Consider the following 22,553-nt stretch of genomic DNA (forward strand, 5'->3'; position numbering starts at 1 on the left):
ATCAAATAATTAAAGGTCTGTATTCTATTGTAGGGCCCACAAGACAACAAGAGCGGTGGTGGAGCGTGGCATAGGCCAGCTTAAGAGGCGCTTTCATGTTCTCCACGGAGAGGTGCGGCTGAGGCCTGAAAAAGTCAGCAAACTCATCATAGCCTGTGCAATATTACACAATATTTGCAAGGTTAGACAGATTGCAGAACCTCTGGAGGATGGCGATGAGGATGAGGATGGAGACAACGATGAGGATGGTGGTGAAGAAGATATTCACATTCCACAGGGGAACCTAGCCCAGAGTGGACTGCCTTACAGGGCAAACTTCACAAATTTACATTTCAGGCAAGCTGTAGCCCCATGTCATTTGAGAACTTGTGATGGTATTAAGAACTACCACAGTTTTACTGCACATCACCTGCAACTGTTAAATGCAAGACACAGAACACAATCTCTAAATGGTTTATTTTTTAGGTGTTCAATTTTAAGGCGGTAGTACTCCTCCTGAAGGGAAAGGACTTTTTTTTGTTGTTCAAACACATCAATTGTGAGTTGCAATCTTCTCTCCTGCAGGGATGCTGACGGAGCAGGTGCTGCGGATGGGAATGGTGTTTGATCCGCCGGGCTATCCTGAGTAGCAGCTGCAGATGGTTCAGGCGGCAAACTTGATGGGCCCGGTTCTTGTGATGGCTCCATGCTACAGAAATACATAGGCCTAGTTTAATTATTGTTTTGATTAAATTAATTTAATACAATGAGCATGGATAACACATGAAATGGCTTCTGCAATGAATAAACACTGTTGATATGAATAACCCTGTGTCCTACCTTTGCTGCATTTCAAGGGCCTGCATCATTGACGTGTCAATGCCTGTTGGCAGCCCGGTGACACTGACCTCAGTGTCCCAGGACTTGAAAGACAGTGTCGGCCACCTGGGACAGCCGCTTTGCAGGTGGTCCACCCCCTAGAAAGAAACAGTCAATGAACACAGTACTTAGGCATGTAAATTAACTTTGCCAGCAGGAGCAAATTGCCAGATTATGTGGTAGGCCATAGTATTTTGCTCACCTGTGAGTGAGGATTCCCGCTTGTGTGCTGCAATCTCATCTTTTGCCTTGGACTGCAGCACATACCACCTTTTCTCACAATCGTCGCCTGTCCGCACCACCAGTGGAAAAGAGGCATTGATTGTTTGGGATATTGTGTCCCAGGCGCGCCTCTTGCCTTGGCTAGTGACAGTTGGGCCAAATTTTCCTCGTAACATACCTTTATGTTCGTTCACCAACTGGGCCAGCAACAAACCTTGCTCCTCAGTCCAGTTTGGCTTGCCATTCCTTTTTTTCTCCATTTTCTGTGTTTGTAGGATATTTGTTAACAAGCCTTCATAAATAGACCAGCCAGCAATCACAGTCATTGTTAAAAGCTGAGCTGTGTTACCCTCGTTAAGTTCACACTGAGTTGTAACGTTGCAATTTCTACTTCATTAAGGACAGCCCCTTGAGATAGGCCATCTTGTTTTCAATGGGGTCCATATGGAAGTGAAAGTACAAAATATGCCAGCTAGGATATTAATATGAGCAAATGAGACACAAATCATTATTTGAACAGGTTGTAATGAGCTTAAGTTTTCACATATTTTAGATTCTAATGTTAGGCTATAACCCCTACAGCTTACTATTCATTTTCCAGATATTTTCTTGAATGTGAAATATTATTTACAATTATAGTCTGCATAAGATTAGAGTGTATAATTATGTTTATTGATTTGAGGGTACATCCTTTGCTCATTATCACCAAAAGTTCATTTTCATCAAACTTGTAGGATCAACCAATCACGGCTTTTGAAATGATGACTCATACCTAGCAACGGGGTCAACCACACCTCCTCACTAAGATAGGATTTTTCATCCATTCCTGGCTCAGAGTTCACTGAAAATGTTCTGGAATCACTTCTAAGCTAAAACTCCTGGCAAGGAATTTTTTGGTTAAGTTAGGAGCTCTCTGAGAGGATTCTCAGAATCTTTAAGGATACGGGCCCTGGTCTTTCAGGACCAGGATTGCCTATCCCTGGTCTAGGATGTTGGGTAAGGTGGAGGTGATATGATCCTTAACTAGCCTCTAAAAGCACTTCATGATGACAGAGGTGAGTGCTACGGGGCGATAGTCATTTAGTTCAGTTACCTTTGCTTTCTTGGGTACAGGAACAATGGTGGACATCTTGAAGTGGGGACAACAGACTGGGATAGGGAGAGATTGAATATGTCTGTAAACACTCCAGCCAGCTGCCCTTACAAAAACAGATTGCAGTTTTGAAACTGCAGTAAAAGTGCAGTAACTGCAGTCGACTGTGATATTTTGGACACAGAGATTGCAAAATTAATGCAGTAAAAAAAACTGTATTATTTTGGCCGAAGTATTTGCATTATACTGCACTCCGACTGCTATCTTTTTTCATAAGGGTGGTCTTCACATGCTCTGAGGACGCGCCTAGAGATGCCATCTGGGCCAGCAGTCTTGCGAGGGTTAACACACTTAAATGCCTTACATAGGTCATGGAGAATCATAGTCCTCATGAGTGGCAGTGGTAATAATACAGTATAAGCAGTGAGATATACCTAATTGGCCAAACCTATTTGTATTTCAGCGGTACAGTACAAACCACTAATGTCAGGGGTGCAAACGTTCTCCCCTGCTCTTCTCCATCTTCTTCTCTCCTTCTGCAGGTGCACACCTCTTCCAAAACACACACAGTTTGCTCTACAAGGAAAAGCAAGTCTATTTTCATTTTCATTACTCTTATTAGCATAAAAAATGTATTCTATAAACATTTCAGTACAAATTGTGGAAAAATAAATATATGAACCACGAAACAGTTAAACAGCGCCATCACTACAGTCTGGGCAACATCATACCTTGTACTAAGAAGTTGTAGTACTGTTTACCTTTTTAATACATATCAATCAGACTATTTTCTTTAAATACGATTTGACACAAATAGGAAGTGAAAATCATGGTTGTGATGAAGAAACTGGAGTGACAAAAAGCCAAGCCACATACAGTTGCCTATTCTGCACTGGAGGACTATAGACAGTTGCCTATTCTGCACTGGAGGACTATAGACAGTTGCCTATTCTGCACTGGAGGACTATAGACAGTTGCCTATTCTGCACTGGAGGACTATAGACAGTTGCCTATTCTGCACTGGAGGACTATAGACAGTTGTTTATTCTTTAATACTAGGCAGACAAAATGTCCAGGTTGTATGCCAAGGCGACATCATGTGGCTATGTTGAAATAGGTCACAGAATGCAAGTTTGACATATCTTTGACACTAATTTATAATTACACCAATCTTTGAGTCTGGATACATAATAGTTTCCATGGTAGTTTTCATTTGAACGCTCCCTAAACATCACAGTGAATGAGAAGACATAGGAGAGCAGCGCTTCTTTGGTTATAGTTAATCCATGAGGTGCTCTTTGATCATGGGATGAAATACTATAGAACAAAAATAAGTTGATGCTGGACAGTAAACAAACTTCCAGAAGTAATCAAGGCACTCATGTAGTGGAGAATTTTTTTATATTTTAATGTTTTACAGCTTATGCGTGGGAAGAATAAAGAACCAACCAATGCGTTGCGACTACAACAGCCTTCATCAGGGTGACTGACCATTCACAGTGAATGACCTGAGTAGTGTACAAACACCAGCAGGTTATATAAGTTGTTGTGCAGTGAATTGTGTGAGGTAAAGTAAGCTCAATGAGGTTACACTCATTGACAGAACCAAATAAAATCATCTTCAGGGCAAAGCCACGTTAATAGAGTGATGCTGAGACTCAGATTTTTCAAAAGTTAAACAAACCATACAACTCTATGCACAAGGACGACTTTTGACAATTTCCACAGAAAATGTAACAAAAACACATTTAATTGAAGAACAGTGTTACCATAGAAATCCCCTTCACCACAATGTGTAGCGAAATACACTTGGGTGTTTATCACTACACAGATCAAACGATGTATTTAAACAATGTGTTCTCTCGATTAACAATCATATTATACATCGTAATAAAAACATTACAAAATTGTGTATAGTTTACAAAAATGTATGCACTACTTTACACTAAATTAATCCAGCGATTGAACGTCTATGATACAAAATAGGTTGCACAGTTCATCTCGGGACAGTGATTATGAAGTGAGGCATTTATTATTATGGCTTAGAGGTCTGGACTCTAATCGAACATGTAAACTGCAGAGTTTTTTACATCATTATGTAAATACAGTGTACTCCGCTTACAGTGAATACTTACAGTAAATCAACCACTTACAGTAATCAAATGTCCTGCACGGATAAGATTTCTATAAGAGTAGTGCACTGTGTTGGCCTCAGTCAGGTAAGAAATAAACATGAAAACACATGTAACAAATATCTACTGTATATGTAGATATGGTAATAAAAAAGCAATTAGCATCCTAACGGGGATTGTTTAAACTCAGTGGAACTAAGATTGACAGTAGATCCTCCTGGTCGAATCAAGACAGAGTTTTGTGGGCCAAAGAGAAAGTCCTCTGGATAATGTTTAATGTGACACCCAATGTGTCCCTTGAACCGACCCAACAAAATACCTACTTTAGCCCCTGGGGCACTTGGTCCCATGTTCTGTACAGTTGTCTCCTCACGAGAATCACTACATACAGTATATCTTCTCTCTCTCTCTGAGGATCAACCAGCTAATCCACCACTGTGGTGTTTCAAGTCAGTGCTGGACGACTCATGACATAGGAAGTCCTGACCCCCTAAACAGGAAGTGCTCAGTCAGTCTGAACTCTGACCTCCTTTGTTGGTCTCTCTAGAATCTTCTGTTAGCACTGTCCGCTGCTGGGGGCCATGCTGAACAACACTCTGTTGGCCTCTCTCTGCTTCTCCTTCTGCCTGGACTGTACCAGACCAAACACCACCGCTGCCAGGGTGTTCCTGCCCTCCGATCGCCCCACTGACCGTCCCCAAGTCCTGTTACTGGCCCTTTGGGCGTGACTGCTGTTGATGAAGTAAGTCCGGACCTTCCCCTGCCGCTCGCTCACCTACAATAACACAAAAAACCTGATTAGAAAGCGATATCCTAATTTTCTGAATTCCTCTTGAAGTGTATAGTACTATATACTATAGCCCCATAGGGCTCTGGACAACAGCAGTGCACAATGTGGGGTATAGGGTATCATTTGAGAGATATACATATTCTGGATCCTCACCCCCTTGATGTAGATCTGTCCTCTCAGCTCCAGGACGAAGCCCCAGGCAGCCAGGATCCCGCGTGTGGCCTCGGGCACCTGGATGCGGCCACTCACGCCTGTGCTGTCCATGCGGCTCGACAGGTTCACCGTCGTCCCCCAGATGTCATATTGAGGCTTGGTTGCGCCGATCACCCCGGCAACCACAGGCCCATGAGCGATGCCTGAGTGGTGGTTAGAAATAAACGTGGAGAGGCTTGATTGGATGAGTATTGACTTAGTAAAAGTTTTAAGCTTATTACAGTGTAATCAGTATTTACCCAGCTAGCACATTTGGTTCCTTGGAAGTTGTGAGAACATATGTTTTTGGTTTCACATTGGTTGTAGGAATGAATCCATACGTTTCCTGACTGCTATAACTGAACGTTTTTTTAAACGTTCCGAGAGCAGAAGTGAACATTTCGCCTGTTCTGGGAACATTTATTTTTAGGTTGCAGGGAGGTCCTGGGAACGTTTTACTCTGGTTCCTTGAAATGTTTTCTCTGAGGTTTTATTAACGCTCTGAAGGTTTTAGTAACTTCCTTAAAACTTTCACTGAATGTTTCAATAAGACTTTTAATAACACTGTTAGCTTATTTTGTGTTAACTTTCTTAAACTACAAGCACAGATAGGACACATGGAAATTCATTCCTTAGGCATTACTCACACAAACACATAAATGTTTTATCATGACACGGCATCAGTGAGATTCGACCCTATAATCTTTGGTTCTCTATCCATGGAATTAGTCCACTGCGCCATCAGGATGGAACTAGCAAGCCATGTTTTTTACGCATACAAAGCTGTTCATTTTAAAACCCATTTCAAAGGAAACAAACACTCATTAAGATCAGTTATGGCCAATTAGTGGGCGCGGACAACACACTTGAACACACTTAACAAGATAGAGGATAGAGAAAGTTTTGTTGACAGAATGTATATATTTTAAAATAAAATTCTTAGAACGTTCTCTGAACATTACTCAAGTTGTCTTGTGGTTTTTATGGAAAGTCTTTTTCTTGGAACAATGAGAACATGACTTTAAATAGAACCATGAGGAAACCTGTAGGAAACGTTATGCTGAAGTAGTGAAATTCCCACAGAAGAACATTGTTTCTTTACGTTCACTGAACTATTTGAGAACATACTCAATGTCAAAACAGTTGAAGAACGTTCTTAGAACATTACCAAAATTGAAATTAAATTTAACCATATTTGAAACCTTTAGGAAACTTCCTTAAATGTGCTGAGAATGTTCCAAAGCTAAGCAACTATCCTGCACCATTCCCAGAAAGTTGTGGGAAGGTTGTATGCAAAAATAACCATAGGACAACCACGCTCTCACCAAGCTCTAAGAAGCATATGGTTCTCAGAATGTTAGTGCTAGCTGGCTATTGTGTGAGAGAGAATGCCATCTTGACTGATCTACTGTATCATCTCAAACAGAGAGAACAACCATCTGATTGATCATTATTGAGCATCATAAAACATGTAGTTTAGGCCCATATGTCTGCGTAGGTCTGTCTGAGCATAGTCTCTCTGTGTATAGTCTCTGTTGTTGTCTCTTACCCACACGGAGCTGGAAGCTGTTGTGAGATTTTTTGTTGATCTCTCTCAGGGTCTCCTGCATGGCCAAGGCAAACAGGACCAGCTCACTCAGGTGGTGCCACCCATTCACACGTCCATGGGACTGCGACTTTGAATGTGCGTGTGTGTGTGTGTGTGTGTGTGAGGGAGGGAGGTTCGTGAGAAAGACAGGATAGAAAGAACAAGAGGACAGCAATAAGGAAAATACATTTTTCGGTAAGTCCCTTCTCTACTTTTCCTGAGGCAACCCCTCTTTGAAGAGTTATGATGACACATCCAAAAATGTATGTTTGGTTTGGTACCCAGATGACTAAAGGATGTTGCAGTACCTGTCTGTCTGGAGATAAGCCAGATGCTGCCATGTAACAGCTGCCGATGGTCTTGATCTTCTCAATGTCATGAAAATAGAACTCCTCCAACAGCTAGTGTGAAGAGAGAGAAGGAGTAGGGAGGGAAAGAAAGACGGAAAAGACAAAGTGAGTGAGAATGAAAGAAAGACAGTGAGGAAGCTCACCTCAGAAAAAAAATTTTTACTTAACAAAAAATTAGGACTTGACTAGATAAAAACCTGTTCATATACACCTCCAAGAAGAACATGCCGCCTTTTATTTTATTTTTTACATTTTCTGACAAGCAAGCACTTAGATATGGTCATTTTCACGTTTTCATAGAATGTTTGGGAATGAGAAAGGCATTTGTGAAAATTCTATAGCAATATATATAGTGGGAAAGCGGCCATGCATTTGGACAATTAATAGACACTGCAGTAAATAAAACCTAATAATAACATGTCAGTCTTGTCCAGGACCGGACTCTAGACAGACAGACCGGTGCGCCATAGCCAATCAGAGCTACAGTAGGCCTACATGCAAATAAGCCATTTGCCACACGGGCCAGCCATCATTGACTTTGAACTGGACTGGGTGTTTACAGACAGTAGCAACAGCGTGACTTTCGACCATTAGAAAGCATTCACCAAAAGCCACAAATACACCTGAATGGATTTCTTCAAATATGTAAATACCACAGGAGTCCTCTTACATTTGGGAACTTTACAGTCCTATTGATCAAACAACCATGAACAGGTAGGCTATCTCTCCCTAGATCAACAACTAATGTTAGCCAGAGCGAGATGAGCTAAACTCTAACGAGAAAAGAGCAGATAAACCCTCTCAAACTTTTTCAACTTGTAGTTGTCCATCAGAATTGCAATGATAAACGATGGGGAATAGTAGCCTGCTCGCCCTTCTGCAGCTTGCCTGCCAATGCATGCTTGTTCCAACCCACGTTTTGAAAACTGAATGAGAACTGCCTGCCAAATACATTTAATTGACAACTAAGAAATATGCATGCTAACTGTGGATAACAGTCCTTCAAGTTCAGCATAGCTAGCTAGCTAGCTAGCAAAGCGATTCACATTTCATGCTAGTTAACCAAATAACACCTGCATCTCCAGCTGTAGCCACCGAAAAACGATACGATGGGAAAAAGTAGTCCACTCACCCACTCCTCCAATGACATGACATCCTCCCAGCAGCTAGCTAGCTAGCGTAGCTAGTTAACGTTAGGCTTTGTGTTTTTAGCTTGCAAAATAAATTGCTACATAAATAGGTACGCTAGTCTATAAACCACGTTATGACTGACTTGTGATCATTGACCTTGCTAGTTTGATTGTATTGACATTCCCAGCTTTAATTAAATGTGTACGTTTTTGTCCAAAATATTAAATCATTGAAACTCAAACAGTGCATCCCGAATGGGTGGAGGCAGCAAACAATGTACCAGGCCAGCTGTGATTTACATCCTGATAGCAATTTTTTTGGGACCAAGACATGTATTGGTGAATTATGTTAATCATGCATTGAACTGCATTTTGAGTAAAATAGGACAGATTTTAAAAAAATTTGTAGCGTAAACTGGGAATTTGATATTTTTGACTGATATTATGATTGTCTGTATATTTCATATCTGCAAAGTAGTTAAAACGCTGTCAGTTCCACTTTTATTTGTTGGGATGGAAAGTGAGAGAAAATATCTGGTGTTCCAACACATTGCAAAACTCTGCCTGGGCCGTACCCCCTCCTCGTCTCGCCCTCACCTCGTCAAAGTCAGCGATGATCTCGTTGAGCAGTCGGAGGCTGTCGACCCCCTCGTGTTTGATCTCCTTCTTCTCATAGTAGTCGGTGAACCCTGCGACTGAGGCAAACATCACCCCCACCTCCTCATAGGACTGGGAGTACAGCTCCTGAAGAAGGGAGAAAGGACACACATTGAGAAGTTAATATGAACTTGATTGTTTAATAGGCATTTCCTTTAACCTATCTGATCTGTGATGTGAAGAGACCTGAGGATAGGTTCCCTGGTCCCAGATGTGTTTGTGCGGTCTTGCCAAAACATGACTATATGAGTTGACAAGGCAACACAAACAGATCTGGGACCAGGCTAATGGACATGTGCAAGGGATTGTTTTGGAATCAGGATATTCAGTAGCCTATACAGTGTCATGGCGTTTTCTGTACCTCGTTGTTCCTGCCCCTCTCCAGGAAGTGTCTTGCGACGTGCGATGGCAGGATGTTGTTCAGCAGATACCCGTTGTGCTCCCGCAGCTCCCTCATGTCCTCCACTTCCTGCTGAGCCTGCAGACGCCATAGGAAGTCCAGCCTCGCTGTCGCCTCCCACTTGATGACAAGGAACAGCCAATCACAAATATACTTTACTTTACTGAGGGATGATGGTGACTCAATAAACTTGAATAAGTTACGGACACATCAGTTGCAGCTACATAACTGCTTAACACAATAAGATGCCTCGGGGAGCGCTACTGAAATAAAAGGTAAGGACTGTTGTGTGTTACTGTACTTGTCTTCCATTGTAGAACACAGCAACAACAAACATGGTCATGAGGAGGATGGAGATGCCCTTCCTCCTGAGGTAGTGAGACCTGTGTGTGTGTGACACACGAAGGAAGAGACAGAAAGATTAGAATTTGAGTGATAAAATCAACCAAGTGTTCAATTGGTAATGGACAACTCATAGCCAAATCCCACACAATATTGATTTAGAGTGTAGGGAGATACCTAGTCAGTTGCACAAGTGAAATGTGTCTCCTGTATTTAACCCAACCCCTCTTAATCAACATCAATAGCGCACAGGGAGCAGTTGTTGTTGGTGGTTTACTGCCTTGCTCAAGGGTAGAATGGCAGATTTTTCCACCTTGCCGGCTCTGGGATTTTAACCAGCAACCTCTCGGTTACTGGCCCAACGCGCTTAACCGCTAGGCTACCTGCCGCGTGATATTTGTTATATGTTATTCCCACGGGGGGCCAGTATGAAAAATGTATGCACTCACTAACTGTAAGTCGCTCTGGATAAGAGCGTCTGCTAAATGACTAAAATGTAAATGTAAAATGTTATTTGTTATACTTTATATGTGATATTTGTATGTGTGTGATATTTGTGTGTGTGCGTACCTGTGCAGGAGGAGGTCCTGCTCTTGCTGGTTGACATAAAGGATGTGGAATGCCACCTGTATAAAGTAGGAGTAGACAGCCACCACCAATAGCAGCACAGCTAGCTTCAACAGAGAACTCAGCCTGAGGAACACCGCACATGTCACCATGGCTATCACCCCACTCAGCACAAAAAACTGTAGAACACAGGAGAGAGAGGGAGAGAGGGAGAGAGGGAGGGAGAGCGAGAGAGAGAGGGACGGAGGGAGGGAGAGAGGGAGGGAGAGAGGGAGGGAGGGAGGGAGGGGGGAGAGAGAGGAAGGGACAGTGTTATTTATTGTCTTAAATGGATGCATGTGTATGTCTAGTGAATCTTCAACAGATAATATATTAGAGAGGAGGGGTTGAGAAATGTGTATGATCACACTGTGATAAATCCACACTCCACAATCCACATTTGTCTCTCAGAGAAGTCTGTCTTACCTCTGGGTAGGTGCAGGCAGTGAGAATCCATTGGCTGGGTGTGTCTGTATCTGTGCTGGCCCTGTCTGTCCCCTGCCCCTCTGCTATAGCAGAGTCCCTCAGAATGCACCACACCTGGACCAGAGCAGACAGAGAGAGGAGTGAAGCAGGACAGTCAACTACACAACACCATCCTCATGTCCTACTGGACCTCAAATCAGACACATGATGGAAACAATCAGTAGAATTCATGGGGTTTCTCATTTTCACCAGAAGAGTTTGACGGTGCAGGAGTGAAGCACGGACATTGAGTAATGCAGCTCATGATAAGAAAGGAGTAAAACTCTCAGTCCTTCCAGTACTCACCATACATATCTTTCTAAACTCTATTGGTGCTAATTATATATTTCTATGATACGTTGATACCAGGCCATCCATTTATTCATACTTATTTTGTTCATAAATGCAGTTTCATTGAAAATCCAGTCTGGAAATGACTGAATTTAAATGAAATGGACCCCAAACCTGGCTGGTACTCACCATGTCGGTGGAGGCCAGGCCGAAGTTGATAGCGATGGCAGTGAGGGTGAGGAGGTTGCGGGCGCTGTTGTTCTCATGGAACCAGCAGCAGAGCTGTAGTAGCGCCGGAGGGGCCTGCTTAAACTCCTCAGCCAAAGCCATCAGCAGCAGCAACATATAGGCCAGCAGGAAGAGAGAGAACTGGAGCACTGCCGGGTACGGCCTACAGAGAGGAGAGAGAGAGAGGAGAGAGGGATGAGAATAGTGAAGAAGGAGGTATAATAGGGAGGAAAGAATGAGTCATTGGTTGAAGACAAAGTGGTTAAGGAGAGCCTGAGATAAGGGGGAGATTGAGGGGGAATTAAGAGAGATGGATGGGTGATGGGAGGAGGGGTGCACTCTTAGAAAGAAAGTTGCTATGTAAAACCTAAAAGGGTTCATTGGCTGTCCCCATAGGATAACCCTTTGAAGAACCCTTTTGAGTTCCATGTAGAACCCTTTTCACAGAGGGTTCTACATGGAACCCAAAATAGTTATACCTGGAACCAAAAAGGGTTCTACCTGGAACCAAAAAGGGTTCTCCTATGGGGACAGCTGAAGAACCCTTTCGGAACTCTTTTTTCTTAGAGTGTACAGAAGAATGATGGAAAGGGTACTGGTATGTAGGATAGAATGAAAAGGACAAGAGGGAGACATGTTTCCTATCTAGATTATCCTGATTATTTAGAACACAATCCAAATCCAATCCTATTGGCTCAAAGAAACTGCTTAGACACAGAGTTAAAGCTGTAATTGGCCAGTGGGTGCTGTCTGTCTACCTGGGGGCGGGGATGAGGGCCTGGACAGCCATGAGGAAGAGGAGCATGATGAAGGAGCAGATCAGGTTGGAGTTGAACATCTCGTCTCTCATCTGGGAAAACTGAGACACAGAGGAAAAACATTATGAAAGCACATTGTGATCCGTACCATTTAATACAAGCTGCCATTTGCTACAAGTGCAATGCTACAATTAACTGATATCAACTACCTACAAATAGTATAGGTCTAACGAAATGGCATAGGCCTACTTGCACCCACTCTACCATCATCACATCCCCCTCTCTTGTATGCATACTTTATGGCTCTCTGGCTTACCTTTATCCCCTTACCCCCTACCTAGTGCCCTTAAAACCATCCCCCCTCCCTCCTCCCGCCTTACCTTGTCCTCGATGTTAGCGTCTTTAAACACCAGCGTGACCGGGGTGATGTGCTCCTTGCGCATGCGCTCGCTGCTGCGCAACTCGATGGCGTGCTCGATCCGCTTGTTGATCTCCTTGGAGGCTGATTGCCGTGATGATGAGTTTGGCAGCTGCGCCAGGGAGCCATTGGTGAAGGAGGCCAGGATCTGTGAGATCAGAGGTGAATGGTCAGAAGTCAGGAATAAGATTGCCAGCCTTTATACCGATAACTTTTAGCAACTACTCAAGAAAAACTAGTGAGAGAAAGTGATAGTGGGATTCTCCAAATTCTCCTCCTACACAGTTCATGTCGATGATATTCCCAAAGGGCAGCTCCGTATTCCAGGTCTGGCTGGATATCTGGGTTTTGGTGGGCTCAGGGGCCACTGGGGTGGGCCCGGGCCCATCCTCCTTGTGGCAGATGAGGAAAGTGTCGATGTTGTGTTTCTTCAGGAACTCATTCCTCTCATGGCCATGGCCGTCCTCTGTCTTGTAGTTCCCCTCCAGACTGTCCAGAGTTGCCCGGGAGATGTGGATCCGGCTGGGGAAGGAGACGGGGCGACATCACACCAATAAACATGATGGTAGAGTGGAGTGGTGCAAGTAAGCCAATGCTATTTAGATAGCAGATAAGTTGATTTCACAGTTTGGACTTTTGGTACACATGTTAAAGCTGATATCCATATAAGATGAAAAAGCGCTACCTAGTCGCCCCAGGCACATTTGTTATTGTTTTTGTTTTGTTTTTTAAATGGGGCAGAGAAGCATCCTGCACCTGTTCTATCATGCATGCAATGATGTGCAAGTGGGAAAAAACGGTGTTCATTGTTTGAAGTAATATCTTTGTTGTTCGCAAACAGATGTGGCATTTTCATCGCTACGGAATCCAGTTTAAGGCCCAATGCAGCCGTTTTTATATCAATATTAAATCATTTCTGTGTAACAAGTACCTTACTGTAATAGTTTTCCTTTTAGCTTTTTAGCTCAAAACTTTTTCTCAAGCAATAATTTTGCTAGGACTGTCTGGAAGTGGTCTGAGTGGGGAGCGGAAAACTGAAAACTAGCTATTATTCAGTGGTGGAAAAAGTACCCAATTGTCATACTTGAGTAAAAGTAAAGATACCTTAATAGAAAATGTGAAAATCACCCAGTAAAATACTACTTGAGTAAAAGCCTAAAAGTATTTGGTTTTAAACATACTTAAGTATCAAAAGTAACAGTAAAAGTATAAATAATTTCAAATCCCTTATATTAAGCAAACCAGATGGCACAATTATTATTATTATTATTTTATTTTTATGGATAGCCAGGGGCACACTCCAACACTCAGACATTATTTACATACGAAGCATTTGTGTTTAGTGAGTCCGCCAGATCAGAGGCAGTAGAGACGACCAGGGATGTTCAATTGATAAGTGCGGAATTTGACCATTTTCCTTTCTTGCTAAGCATTCAAAATGTAATGAGTACTTTTGGGTGTCAGGGAAAATGTACATTATTTTCTTTAGGAATGTAGTGAAGTAAAAGTAAAAGTTGTAAAAAAATATAAATAGTAAACCAAAGTACAGATACCCCCAAAAATGACTTAAGTAGTATTTTAAAGTATTTTAACTTAAGTACTTTACACCACTGCTGATATTGTCAGAGAGGTTTGGAACTTCCTTTGTTATTGGTCTATTAACTAATTTACCGCCTGGCGATGTCACCAGACAAGCCGAAACTCCACCCATGCAAAACCTGCTGAAGGTTCTGTGTAGATTGTATTTTCAATCAGCAACTATCAGGAAATAAAACATTTTACACTGTTAGTTTCATCAGCTGTTGTACAATATGATACAAAACAAAGAAAAACGTAATTTTGACTACACCTTTAAACAAAGTGATGAATGCTTAGCTAATGAACATGTAGCTAGATGTATTCTGGGGGAGGGGATGGGGGTGTCAGTGTCACCAACCCAGGGATGCCCCCTGCCTCCAGCATGTTGGCGATGCCCACGTCCCAGGACCACACATCAAACTGCCACTTCTGCAGCCCCAGAACCCCACACAACACCGAGCCAGAGTGGATCCCAATCCGCATGTCCATGTCATGGTTCAGCTGCTTCCGCACGGACCTGGAATAGCAAGACACACAGGTCAGTAGTACAGCTGGATAAACTGATTCTGTGTGAGATCTAGGTGGCTGATTTTATAATGCAGATCTGATCAGGCGATAGGACTGACCGTATGGTGCTGATCATAGCCAGGCCCATCTCAACACAGTAGCGAGCATGTGCACGCTGAGGCTCTGGGACCCCTGACACACAGTAGTAACAATCCCCCAGGATCTTTATCCTCATACAGTGGTGCTCCTGTGGTGAGTGGAGAGGGAGAGAGAGAGAGACAGAGAGAGAAAGAGAGAGAGAGAGACAGAGACAGAGTGAGAAAGGGGCAGGGACAGAAAGAGAGAGAGACCAAGGGAGAGAGGGGAGGAAGAAGGAAGGGAGAGAGAAGGAGAGTTGGAGGGTAGAAGGGAGGGAGAGAGAGAGAAGGAGAGCGGGAGGGTAGAAGGGAGGGTGAGAGAAGGAGAGCGGGGGGTAGAAGGGAGGGAGAGAGAAGGAGAGGAAAGAAGATAAAGGTTAGGATCACCAGTTTGGCATTTGGCAATGAGGAGAGCTAGCTAAGCCCCAGTATACTGTCCTTTCAGTCAAAAGGGTTAAAGGTCAGAGGTTAGGGTCAGGGTTTAGGTGACGTGTGTGGGCCAGAGAAAGCGGTTAGGGTCAGGGCTACATGTAAAAGAGGTGAGGTAAGAGGTCAAGGTTCAAGGGTCAGAGTCTAAGGTATGTGGGTTAGAGTGAGAGGTTAGGGTTAAGGGTTAGTGGTCAGGGTTTATACTATAGTGTTATAGGATTCTCTCACCTCAGCCAGATGGTCAAAGCGCCCAAAGAGCTCGTTGAGTGTGCGGACCAACTCCTGGGCTGACAGGTTCATTGAGAGCAGTGTGAAGCCCTTAATGTCAGCAAACAGGATACTGTGGAGGAGAGAGGGTTCTCACTTATAAGTTGCACAAGTTGTGATATGGGGACCGGAATGGGTCAATTAAATGTCTGCAAATTAAATACTGTAGTATTTACTATATTTTAAATAAATAGTGTTTTTGTGGATAATACTGTAGTATTTACTATAGTTTCTACAACATTCTATAGTAAGTACTACACATGATCGAGGGGAACTACAGTGTGTAGTATAGTATTCTACAGTATACTACAGTTAAATATAGAATTCTATAGTAGGTACTGTAGTATACTATAGTAAACTGTAGTATTTCTTAATGTGGGACCAAAATCACAAGTGTTCTCATGAACATACATAGCGCATCGATAAGTAATCATAACGAATAATCAGACTGTGTGAGTTGATAAAACGGTATATATTTTCTGTATCCTTTCCTCGGTTTTCTCTGCCATATTATTGTACTAATCCATTCTGTCATTAAATCACTCTGAAAAGTGTTGTCCATGTGCTATAGACACTATTGCCTGGAAATCAGTGTGTGTGTGTGTGTGTGTGTGTATGTGTGCACGAGTGGGTGTACCTGACATCTTTGTACTGGTGGATGTAGATCTTGTGGAACTCCTGGGGAACGAGCTCATCCTCCAAAGCACTCATGTCTGCGATCATCTCCAAGGCAACAAAGCGAGGCAGGATTGACAGCACAAGACGCTCCTGTTGGGAAATACACAGACCCTCTGTCACTCTCCCTCCTCTGCTGTCTTCATAATACAGTTAGTCTTCTTCCTCATCAGTCCTAATAATACAGCCGTGTCATGTCAATGCAACTGTATATCCTCACACACCCAGTTCTTACATATATTTCCAGTTGAGAATAAAATACAGAATCTTTCATTAAACACATTGTGTTGAATTTGCATGTGAATGTAATGTAGATAAGGCATAACCAGAGTGAACATAGACTTGTTGCAAATGAAAAATGAGACGGGTAAATGCAGTTACTATAAAGGGCTGTTAGTGAGAATGAATATGCTTGCATCAGAACTAAAATGTAACAATCAAGTTTGAAACTGCCCCCCACAAATCTTGCTACTAATCACTAACAGTGTCACTTACCACTCTTACAAGGGTGATGTCACTAATACACTACTCATTATTTCACATGCCAATGTTGACATTTTGAACAATAAGATTGTCTACTTGGAAGGGAAGGTAGGTAGGTACCTGTCTCTGGTTCTCCTGCTCCAGTTTGAGGCGCCCCTCGATGCAGCGACGGGTCTCCAGGAAGGCCTGTCTCTGGGCGCGGTCCGTCAGGTAGTGGATGAAAAGGCCAGCTGTGTTCATACCCAAGTACAGCAGCCCTGTGGCCAACACCTGGAGGGAGGAGAGGAAGAGAGGAGGAGGAGGAGGTTAGACTGGGACAATAGCCCTGTGATCAACACCTGGTGCTAGTAGGAGAGGAGAGGAGAGGAGAGGAGAGGAGAGGAGAGGAGAGGAGAGGAGAGGAGAGGAGAGGAGAGGAGAGGAGAGGAGAGGAGAGGAGAGGAGAGGAGAGGAGAGGAGAGGAGTTAGATGTTTAAAGCAGCCCTATGGCCAACACATGGAGAGGAGAATAAGAATGGAGGAGAGGAAGAGGAGAGTTGTACAGTAGTACTGTAGTGGATGGGCTACAAGCTGCTTATAGCTATCACATGGGACGGGATTCTCAATAGGGACAGGACTCACTAGAGAACAGCAGAGCAGCATTGTCACATCCTTGGGTTTAACATGTGATGCTATGCAGGGAGAGGTCTTTCACAAGCTCATGTGTGGTTTTTTGGTCTCCTGTGTATTATATTCTCAATCTCTATCTCGAGCTTTTAACCATGAAAATAAATGAATACATTATGGATATGTGCTGCTAGGGCCATAGATATAGAACTGATATGTTGTTTATGGCTGGGGCATTTCAGACAGGGAGTATCCCGATACAAACAATCCTCCTGACCTCCCTCTGTATAAAACCAAGCAGCAGCAATTCGCTCACCTTTCTCAGCAGTTCTGCATCATTGTAGTGACGGATGATCTCCACCAGGAGTTCTAGTGCTGAGGTGAGTGAGCCGGCGCACATGGCCCAGAGCAGGGGTAGTGGGAGCAGTGTGTAGGTGGCGAACAGCGTGAACAGCACGTACCATGAAGGGTCCCTCTCCAGCCCGTAGGCCAGGCCACCCAGCACCTGTGTGGTCTGGGACAGCCAGCTAGCCAGACCAGCGTAGCGCAGCCACTGAGGAGACATGGAGTCCTTACAAGTCAGAACCAGGACACACAGCACTACGGACACTCCCATGAATAAACCCGTCAGCCAACCACGCAGTGCGTCCGTGGAGGCCTCGGGCACCAGCGCCAGGTACAGGACCAGGATGTGTAGTTTGGCCACGGCGTCGATGACGTTGGTGACAGCCAGTGAGGTGCGTCGTTGGTGGGAGGAGTGTTGCTGGTAGAGCGTCTCCAGGTCGCGGGACTTGAAGGTGTGTCGTAGCGTGGGCAAGTACACGCCACGCACCATGGGGCCCCAGCGCATGAAGAAATCAGCATCGCTGGAGCAGTCGCCGTGGGAGCCGCTGTGGTGGGTGCTGGTGGAGCTGCGCTCGTAGTGGGGGTGGACGCGGGAGACCGAGGAGCGGCGTTTAGTGGCCCCTCGTGAGGCCTTGCTGCGGATCTGGCGGTTGATCTCGTCGATGTAGGTGTCGGTGGCGAAGATTTTACGCGCTGGCTCCACCCCTACCTATCAAAGACATAGACAAAGACACACAGATTAAAAGTCAACACTGTACTGTACAGTGTGATTGATATTATATAAATCAATTGTTTTTCTCATCCCATTTTCATGACTACTAATCTGAGATGAGTTTCTGAAAATGTGAGAGTAACATGATGTAAAGTCATCAAGTCCCACCTGCCCCTTTGGTTAAAATAATGAAGACTCTACTAGACACACTACTTTCACCTTACCTATTAGTGGTCAAGAGGAAAAGGAGACAAATTAAATCAAAATGTATTTGTCACATGCGCCGAATACAACAGGTAGACCTTACCGTGAAATGCTTAGTTACAAGCACTTAACCAACAATGCAGTTCAAGAAATAGAGTTAAGAAAATAAAAATAAAAAGTAACTCAATAAAATATAAAATTACATAACAATAACGAGGCTATATACAGGGGGTACTGGTACAGAGTCAATGTGCGGGGGTACAGGTTAGTCGAGGTAGTTTGTACAGTTTAGGTCGGAAGTTTACATACACTTAGGTTGGAGTCATTAAAACTAGTTTTTCAACCACTCCACACATTTCTTGTTAACAAACTATAGTTTTGGCAAGTCGATTAGGACATCTTCTTTGTGCATGACACAAGTCATTTTTCCAACAATTGTTTACAGACAGATAATTTCACTTATAATTCACTGTATCACAATTCCATTGGGTCAGAAGTTTACATACACTAAGTTGACTGTGCCTTTAAACAACTTGGAAAATTCCAGAAAATGATGTCATGGCTTTAGAAGCTTCTGATAGGCTAATTGACATCATTTGAGTCAATTGGAGGTGTACCTGTGGATGTATTTCAAGGCCTACCTTCAAACTCAGTGCCTCTTTGCTTGACATCATGGGAAAATCTTAAGAAATCAGCCAACACCTCAGAAAAAAGATTGTACACCTCCACAAGTCTGGTTCATCCTTGGGAGCAATTTCCAAATGCCTGAAGGTATCATGTTCATCTGTACAAACATTAGTACGCAAGTATAAACACCATGGGACCACGCAGCCATCATACCGCTCAGGAATGAGATGTGTTCTGTCTCCTAGAGATGAACATACTTTGGTGCGAAAAGTGCAAATCAATCCCAGAACAACAGCAAAGGACCTTGTGAAGATGCTGGAGGAAACAGGTACAAAATTATCTATATCCACAGTAAAACAAGTCCTATATCGACATAACCTGAAAGGCCGCTCAGCAAGGACGAAGCCACTACTCCAAAACCGTCATAAAAAAGCCAACCGTGAAGCACGGGGGTGGCAGCATCATGCTGTGGGGGTGATTTGCTGCAGGAGGGACTGGTGCACTTCACAAAATAGATGGCATCATGAGGAAGGAAAATTATGTGGATATATTGAAGCAACATCTCAAGATATCAGTCAGGAAGTTAAAGCTTGGTCGCAAATGGGTCTTCCAAATGGACAATGACCCCAAGCATTCTTCCAAAGTTGTGGCAAAATGGCTTAAGGACAACAAAGTCAAGGTATTGGAGTGGCCATCACAAAGCCCTGACCTCAAACCTATAGAACATTTGTGGGCAGAACTGAAAAAGCGTGTGTGAGCAAGGAGGCCTATAAACCTGACTCAGTTATACCAGCTCTGTCAGGAGGAATGGGCCGAAATTCACCCAACTTATTGTGGGAAGCTTGTGGAAGGCTACCCGAAATGTTTGACCCAAGTTAAACCATTTAAAGGCAATGCTACCAAATACTAATTGAGTGTATGTAAACTTCTGACCCACTGGGAATGTGATGAAAAAAATAAAAGCTGAAATAAATCATTCTCTACTATTATTCTGACATTTCACAATCTTAAAATAAAGTGGAGATCCTAACTGACCTAAGACAGGGAATTTTTACTAGGATTAAATGTCAGGAATTGTGAAAAACTGAGTTTAAATGTATTTGGCTAAGGTGTATGTACATTTCCGACTTCAACTGTTCATGTAGGTTGGGGTAAAGTGACTATGCATAGATAATAAAAAGTGAGTAGCAGCAGTGTAAAAACAATGTAAATAGTCTGCGTGGCCATTTTATTAATTGTTCAGCAGTCTTATAGCTTGGGAGTAGAAGCTGTTAAGGAGCCTTTTGGACCTAGACTTGGCGCTCCGGTACCGCTTGCCATGCGGTAGCAGAGAGAACAGTCTATGACATGGGTGACTGGAGTCTTAGACATTTTTTGGGCCTTCCTCTGACACCGCCTAGTATATAGGTTCTGGATGGCAGGAAGCTTAGCCCCAGTGATGTACTGGGCCGTACACACTACCCTCTGTAGCGCCTTACGGTCGGATGCCGAGCAGTAGCCATACCAGGCGGTGATGCAACCGGACAGGATGCTCTCGATGGTGCAGCTGTATAACTTTTTGAGAATCTGGGGACCCATGCCAAATCTTTTCAGTCTCCTGAGGGGGAAAAGGTGTTGTCGTGCCCTCTTCACGACTGTCTTGGTGTGTTTGGACCATGATAGTTTGTTGGTGATGTGGCCATCAAGGAACTTGAAACTCTCAACAAGCTCCACTACAGCCCTGTCAATGTTAATGGGGGCCTCCTTTTCCTGTAGTCCACGATCATCTCCTTTGTCTTGCTCACATTGAGGGAGAGGTTGTTGTCCTGGCACCACACTGCCAGGTCTCTGACCTCCTCCCTATAGGCTGTCTCATCGTTGTCGGTGATCAGGCCTATCACTGTTGTGTCATCAGCAAACTTAATGATGGTGTTGGAGTCGAGCTTGGCCACGCAGTTGTGGGTGAACAGGGATTACAGGACGGGACTAAGCACGCACCCCTGAGGGGCCCCGGTGTTGAGGATCAGCGTGGCAGATGTGTTGTTGCCTACCCTTACCACCTGGGGGCGGCCCGTCAGGAAGTCCAGGATCCAGTTGCAGAGGGAGGTGATTAGTCCCAGGGTCCTTAGCTTAGTGATGAGCTTTGTGGGCACTATGGTGTTGAACGCTGAGCTGTATTCAATGCACAGCATTTTCACATAGGTGTTCCTTTTGTCCTGGTGGGAAAGGGCAGTGTGGAGTGCGATTGAGATTGTGTCATCTGTGGATCTGTTGGGGCGGTATGCGAATTGGAGTGGGTCTAGGGTTTCCGGAAGGAAGGAAGCAAGGAATGTGGACAGCATACTCTTAGAAAAAAGGGTTCAGAAAGGGTCTTCGGCTGTCCCCATAGAATAACCCTTTTTGGTTCCAGGTAGAACCCTTTTGGGTTCCATTGGTTCTAAACAAAAAGGGTTCTCCTATGGGGACAGCCGAATAACCATTTTAGGTCCTAGATAGCACCATTTATTCTAAGAGTGTATAGTTAAGACGTGGCTAACACTTCTCATAGTGTAGGAGGAGAGCTGATTTGGACGTGTCACATAAGTTCACCTGCTCATTTATCTCCTGTTGGCTGATGATGTGTTTGATGGCATTCTGCCACATCAGCTGTTTGCGCCGCAGCCCGGGGGACAGGTGCGTGGTGATGCATGACGGCTCCCTAAGCATGGGCTGCACCGCCGACTTCTCCGCAAAGGTCACCATGATGACCCCCAAGAGACCCGACCTCCACCCTCGGAGTTGTCAGGAGGTCTGGGGTGTTCCTCCTCTCAGCTCACGAGGGGACAGGAGTCAGGGAAGGGTGGGGCTGCATCGCCTGAGGAGAGTGGAGAGGGGAGAAGGTGGTAGGGGACAGGGGAGGAAGTGTGGTAGCAGTTAATAAGGTGGAGCCAATTCCATTTCAGAAAATTATTCAAAGTGTAGGTGCAGGGTCAATCTAATCTGATGGTCATTAATGTTATATTTTATAGCAAAACAATCTTCTTTCAGTCCTGAAAAAAATTAGAGCATGATGCCCAAGAAAACAAATACTCTCCAAAGGTCTTGACTAATTTGAATATTCTATATTCATACTAATCTGGATCCTCTGCTGCCTGCTGCTTCCATCTACCAAAGTTCCAACAGTCACAACTCAACATGGTCTGTGCTCTGACATCGAGGCCTGGACCACGCATTAGAGACAGGTCCTGAGCTGGTTGCCAGATTTAGACCTGAGCTTGTTACTACTGAAGAGATGCTATAAACTCCTGCCTGGGCTCCTTCTGGCACGTGGCTGCTCTCCCACGGCCCACTGTCACTACTCTGATCCCCATGGTGAGGGTAGAAATCGAACACATAGAACAGATACAACACTCTGTGGCATGGGAAACATTATACAAACACTGGGAGCAATGATTGATGATTCCCACTCTATATGTCACGTTCGCTTACAGACGGGACGGACCAA

The 22,553-nt window shown here is 44.0% G+C and overlaps 1 protein-coding gene and 1 long non-coding RNA gene across 3 annotated transcripts; both read right to left on the reverse strand.

Moving 5' to 3' along the window:
- Nucleotides 1–437: 437 nt before the first annotated feature.
- On the reverse strand, nt 438–1,305 carry LOC311106454. 2 transcript variants are annotated; one of them, XR_014610328.1, is made up of 2 exons: nt 820–1,305; nt 438–688 (listed from the first exon to the last, which is right to left on the reverse strand). It is a non-coding gene; the product is annotated as an uncharacterized lncRNA (long non-coding RNA). The 2 variants fall into 2 exon arrangements; XR_014610329.1 differs by having other exon boundaries at nt 438–706.
- Nucleotides 1,306–3,612: 2,307 nt separating this feature from the next.
- Nucleotides 3,613–21,811, reverse strand: LOC311106578 (adenylate cyclase type 8; the record flags this gene model as incomplete). Its single annotated transcript, XM_084148961.1, has 15 exons — nt 3,613–5,080; nt 5,249–5,451; nt 6,837–6,963; nt 7,184–7,276; nt 11,306–11,507; nt 12,103–12,203; nt 12,483–12,668; nt 12,802–13,042; nt 14,457–14,615; nt 14,725–14,852; nt 15,400–15,511; nt 16,076–16,206; nt 16,717–16,866; nt 17,519–18,256; nt 21,659–21,811. The coding sequence occupies 15 exons, from the start codon at nt 21,809–21,811 to the stop codon at nt 4,862–4,864; spliced, it is 2,943 nt and encodes a 980-aa protein (XP_084005087.1). The 3' UTR covers nt 3,613–4,861.
- Nucleotides 21,812–22,553: the final 742 nt, after the last annotated feature.

This window comes from Coregonus lavaretus (assembly GCF_964263955.1).
Source record: "Coregonus lavaretus genome assembly, chromosome: 31".
Classification (NCBI taxonomy): Eukaryota; Metazoa; Chordata; class Actinopteri; order Salmoniformes; family Salmonidae; genus Coregonus; species Coregonus lavaretus.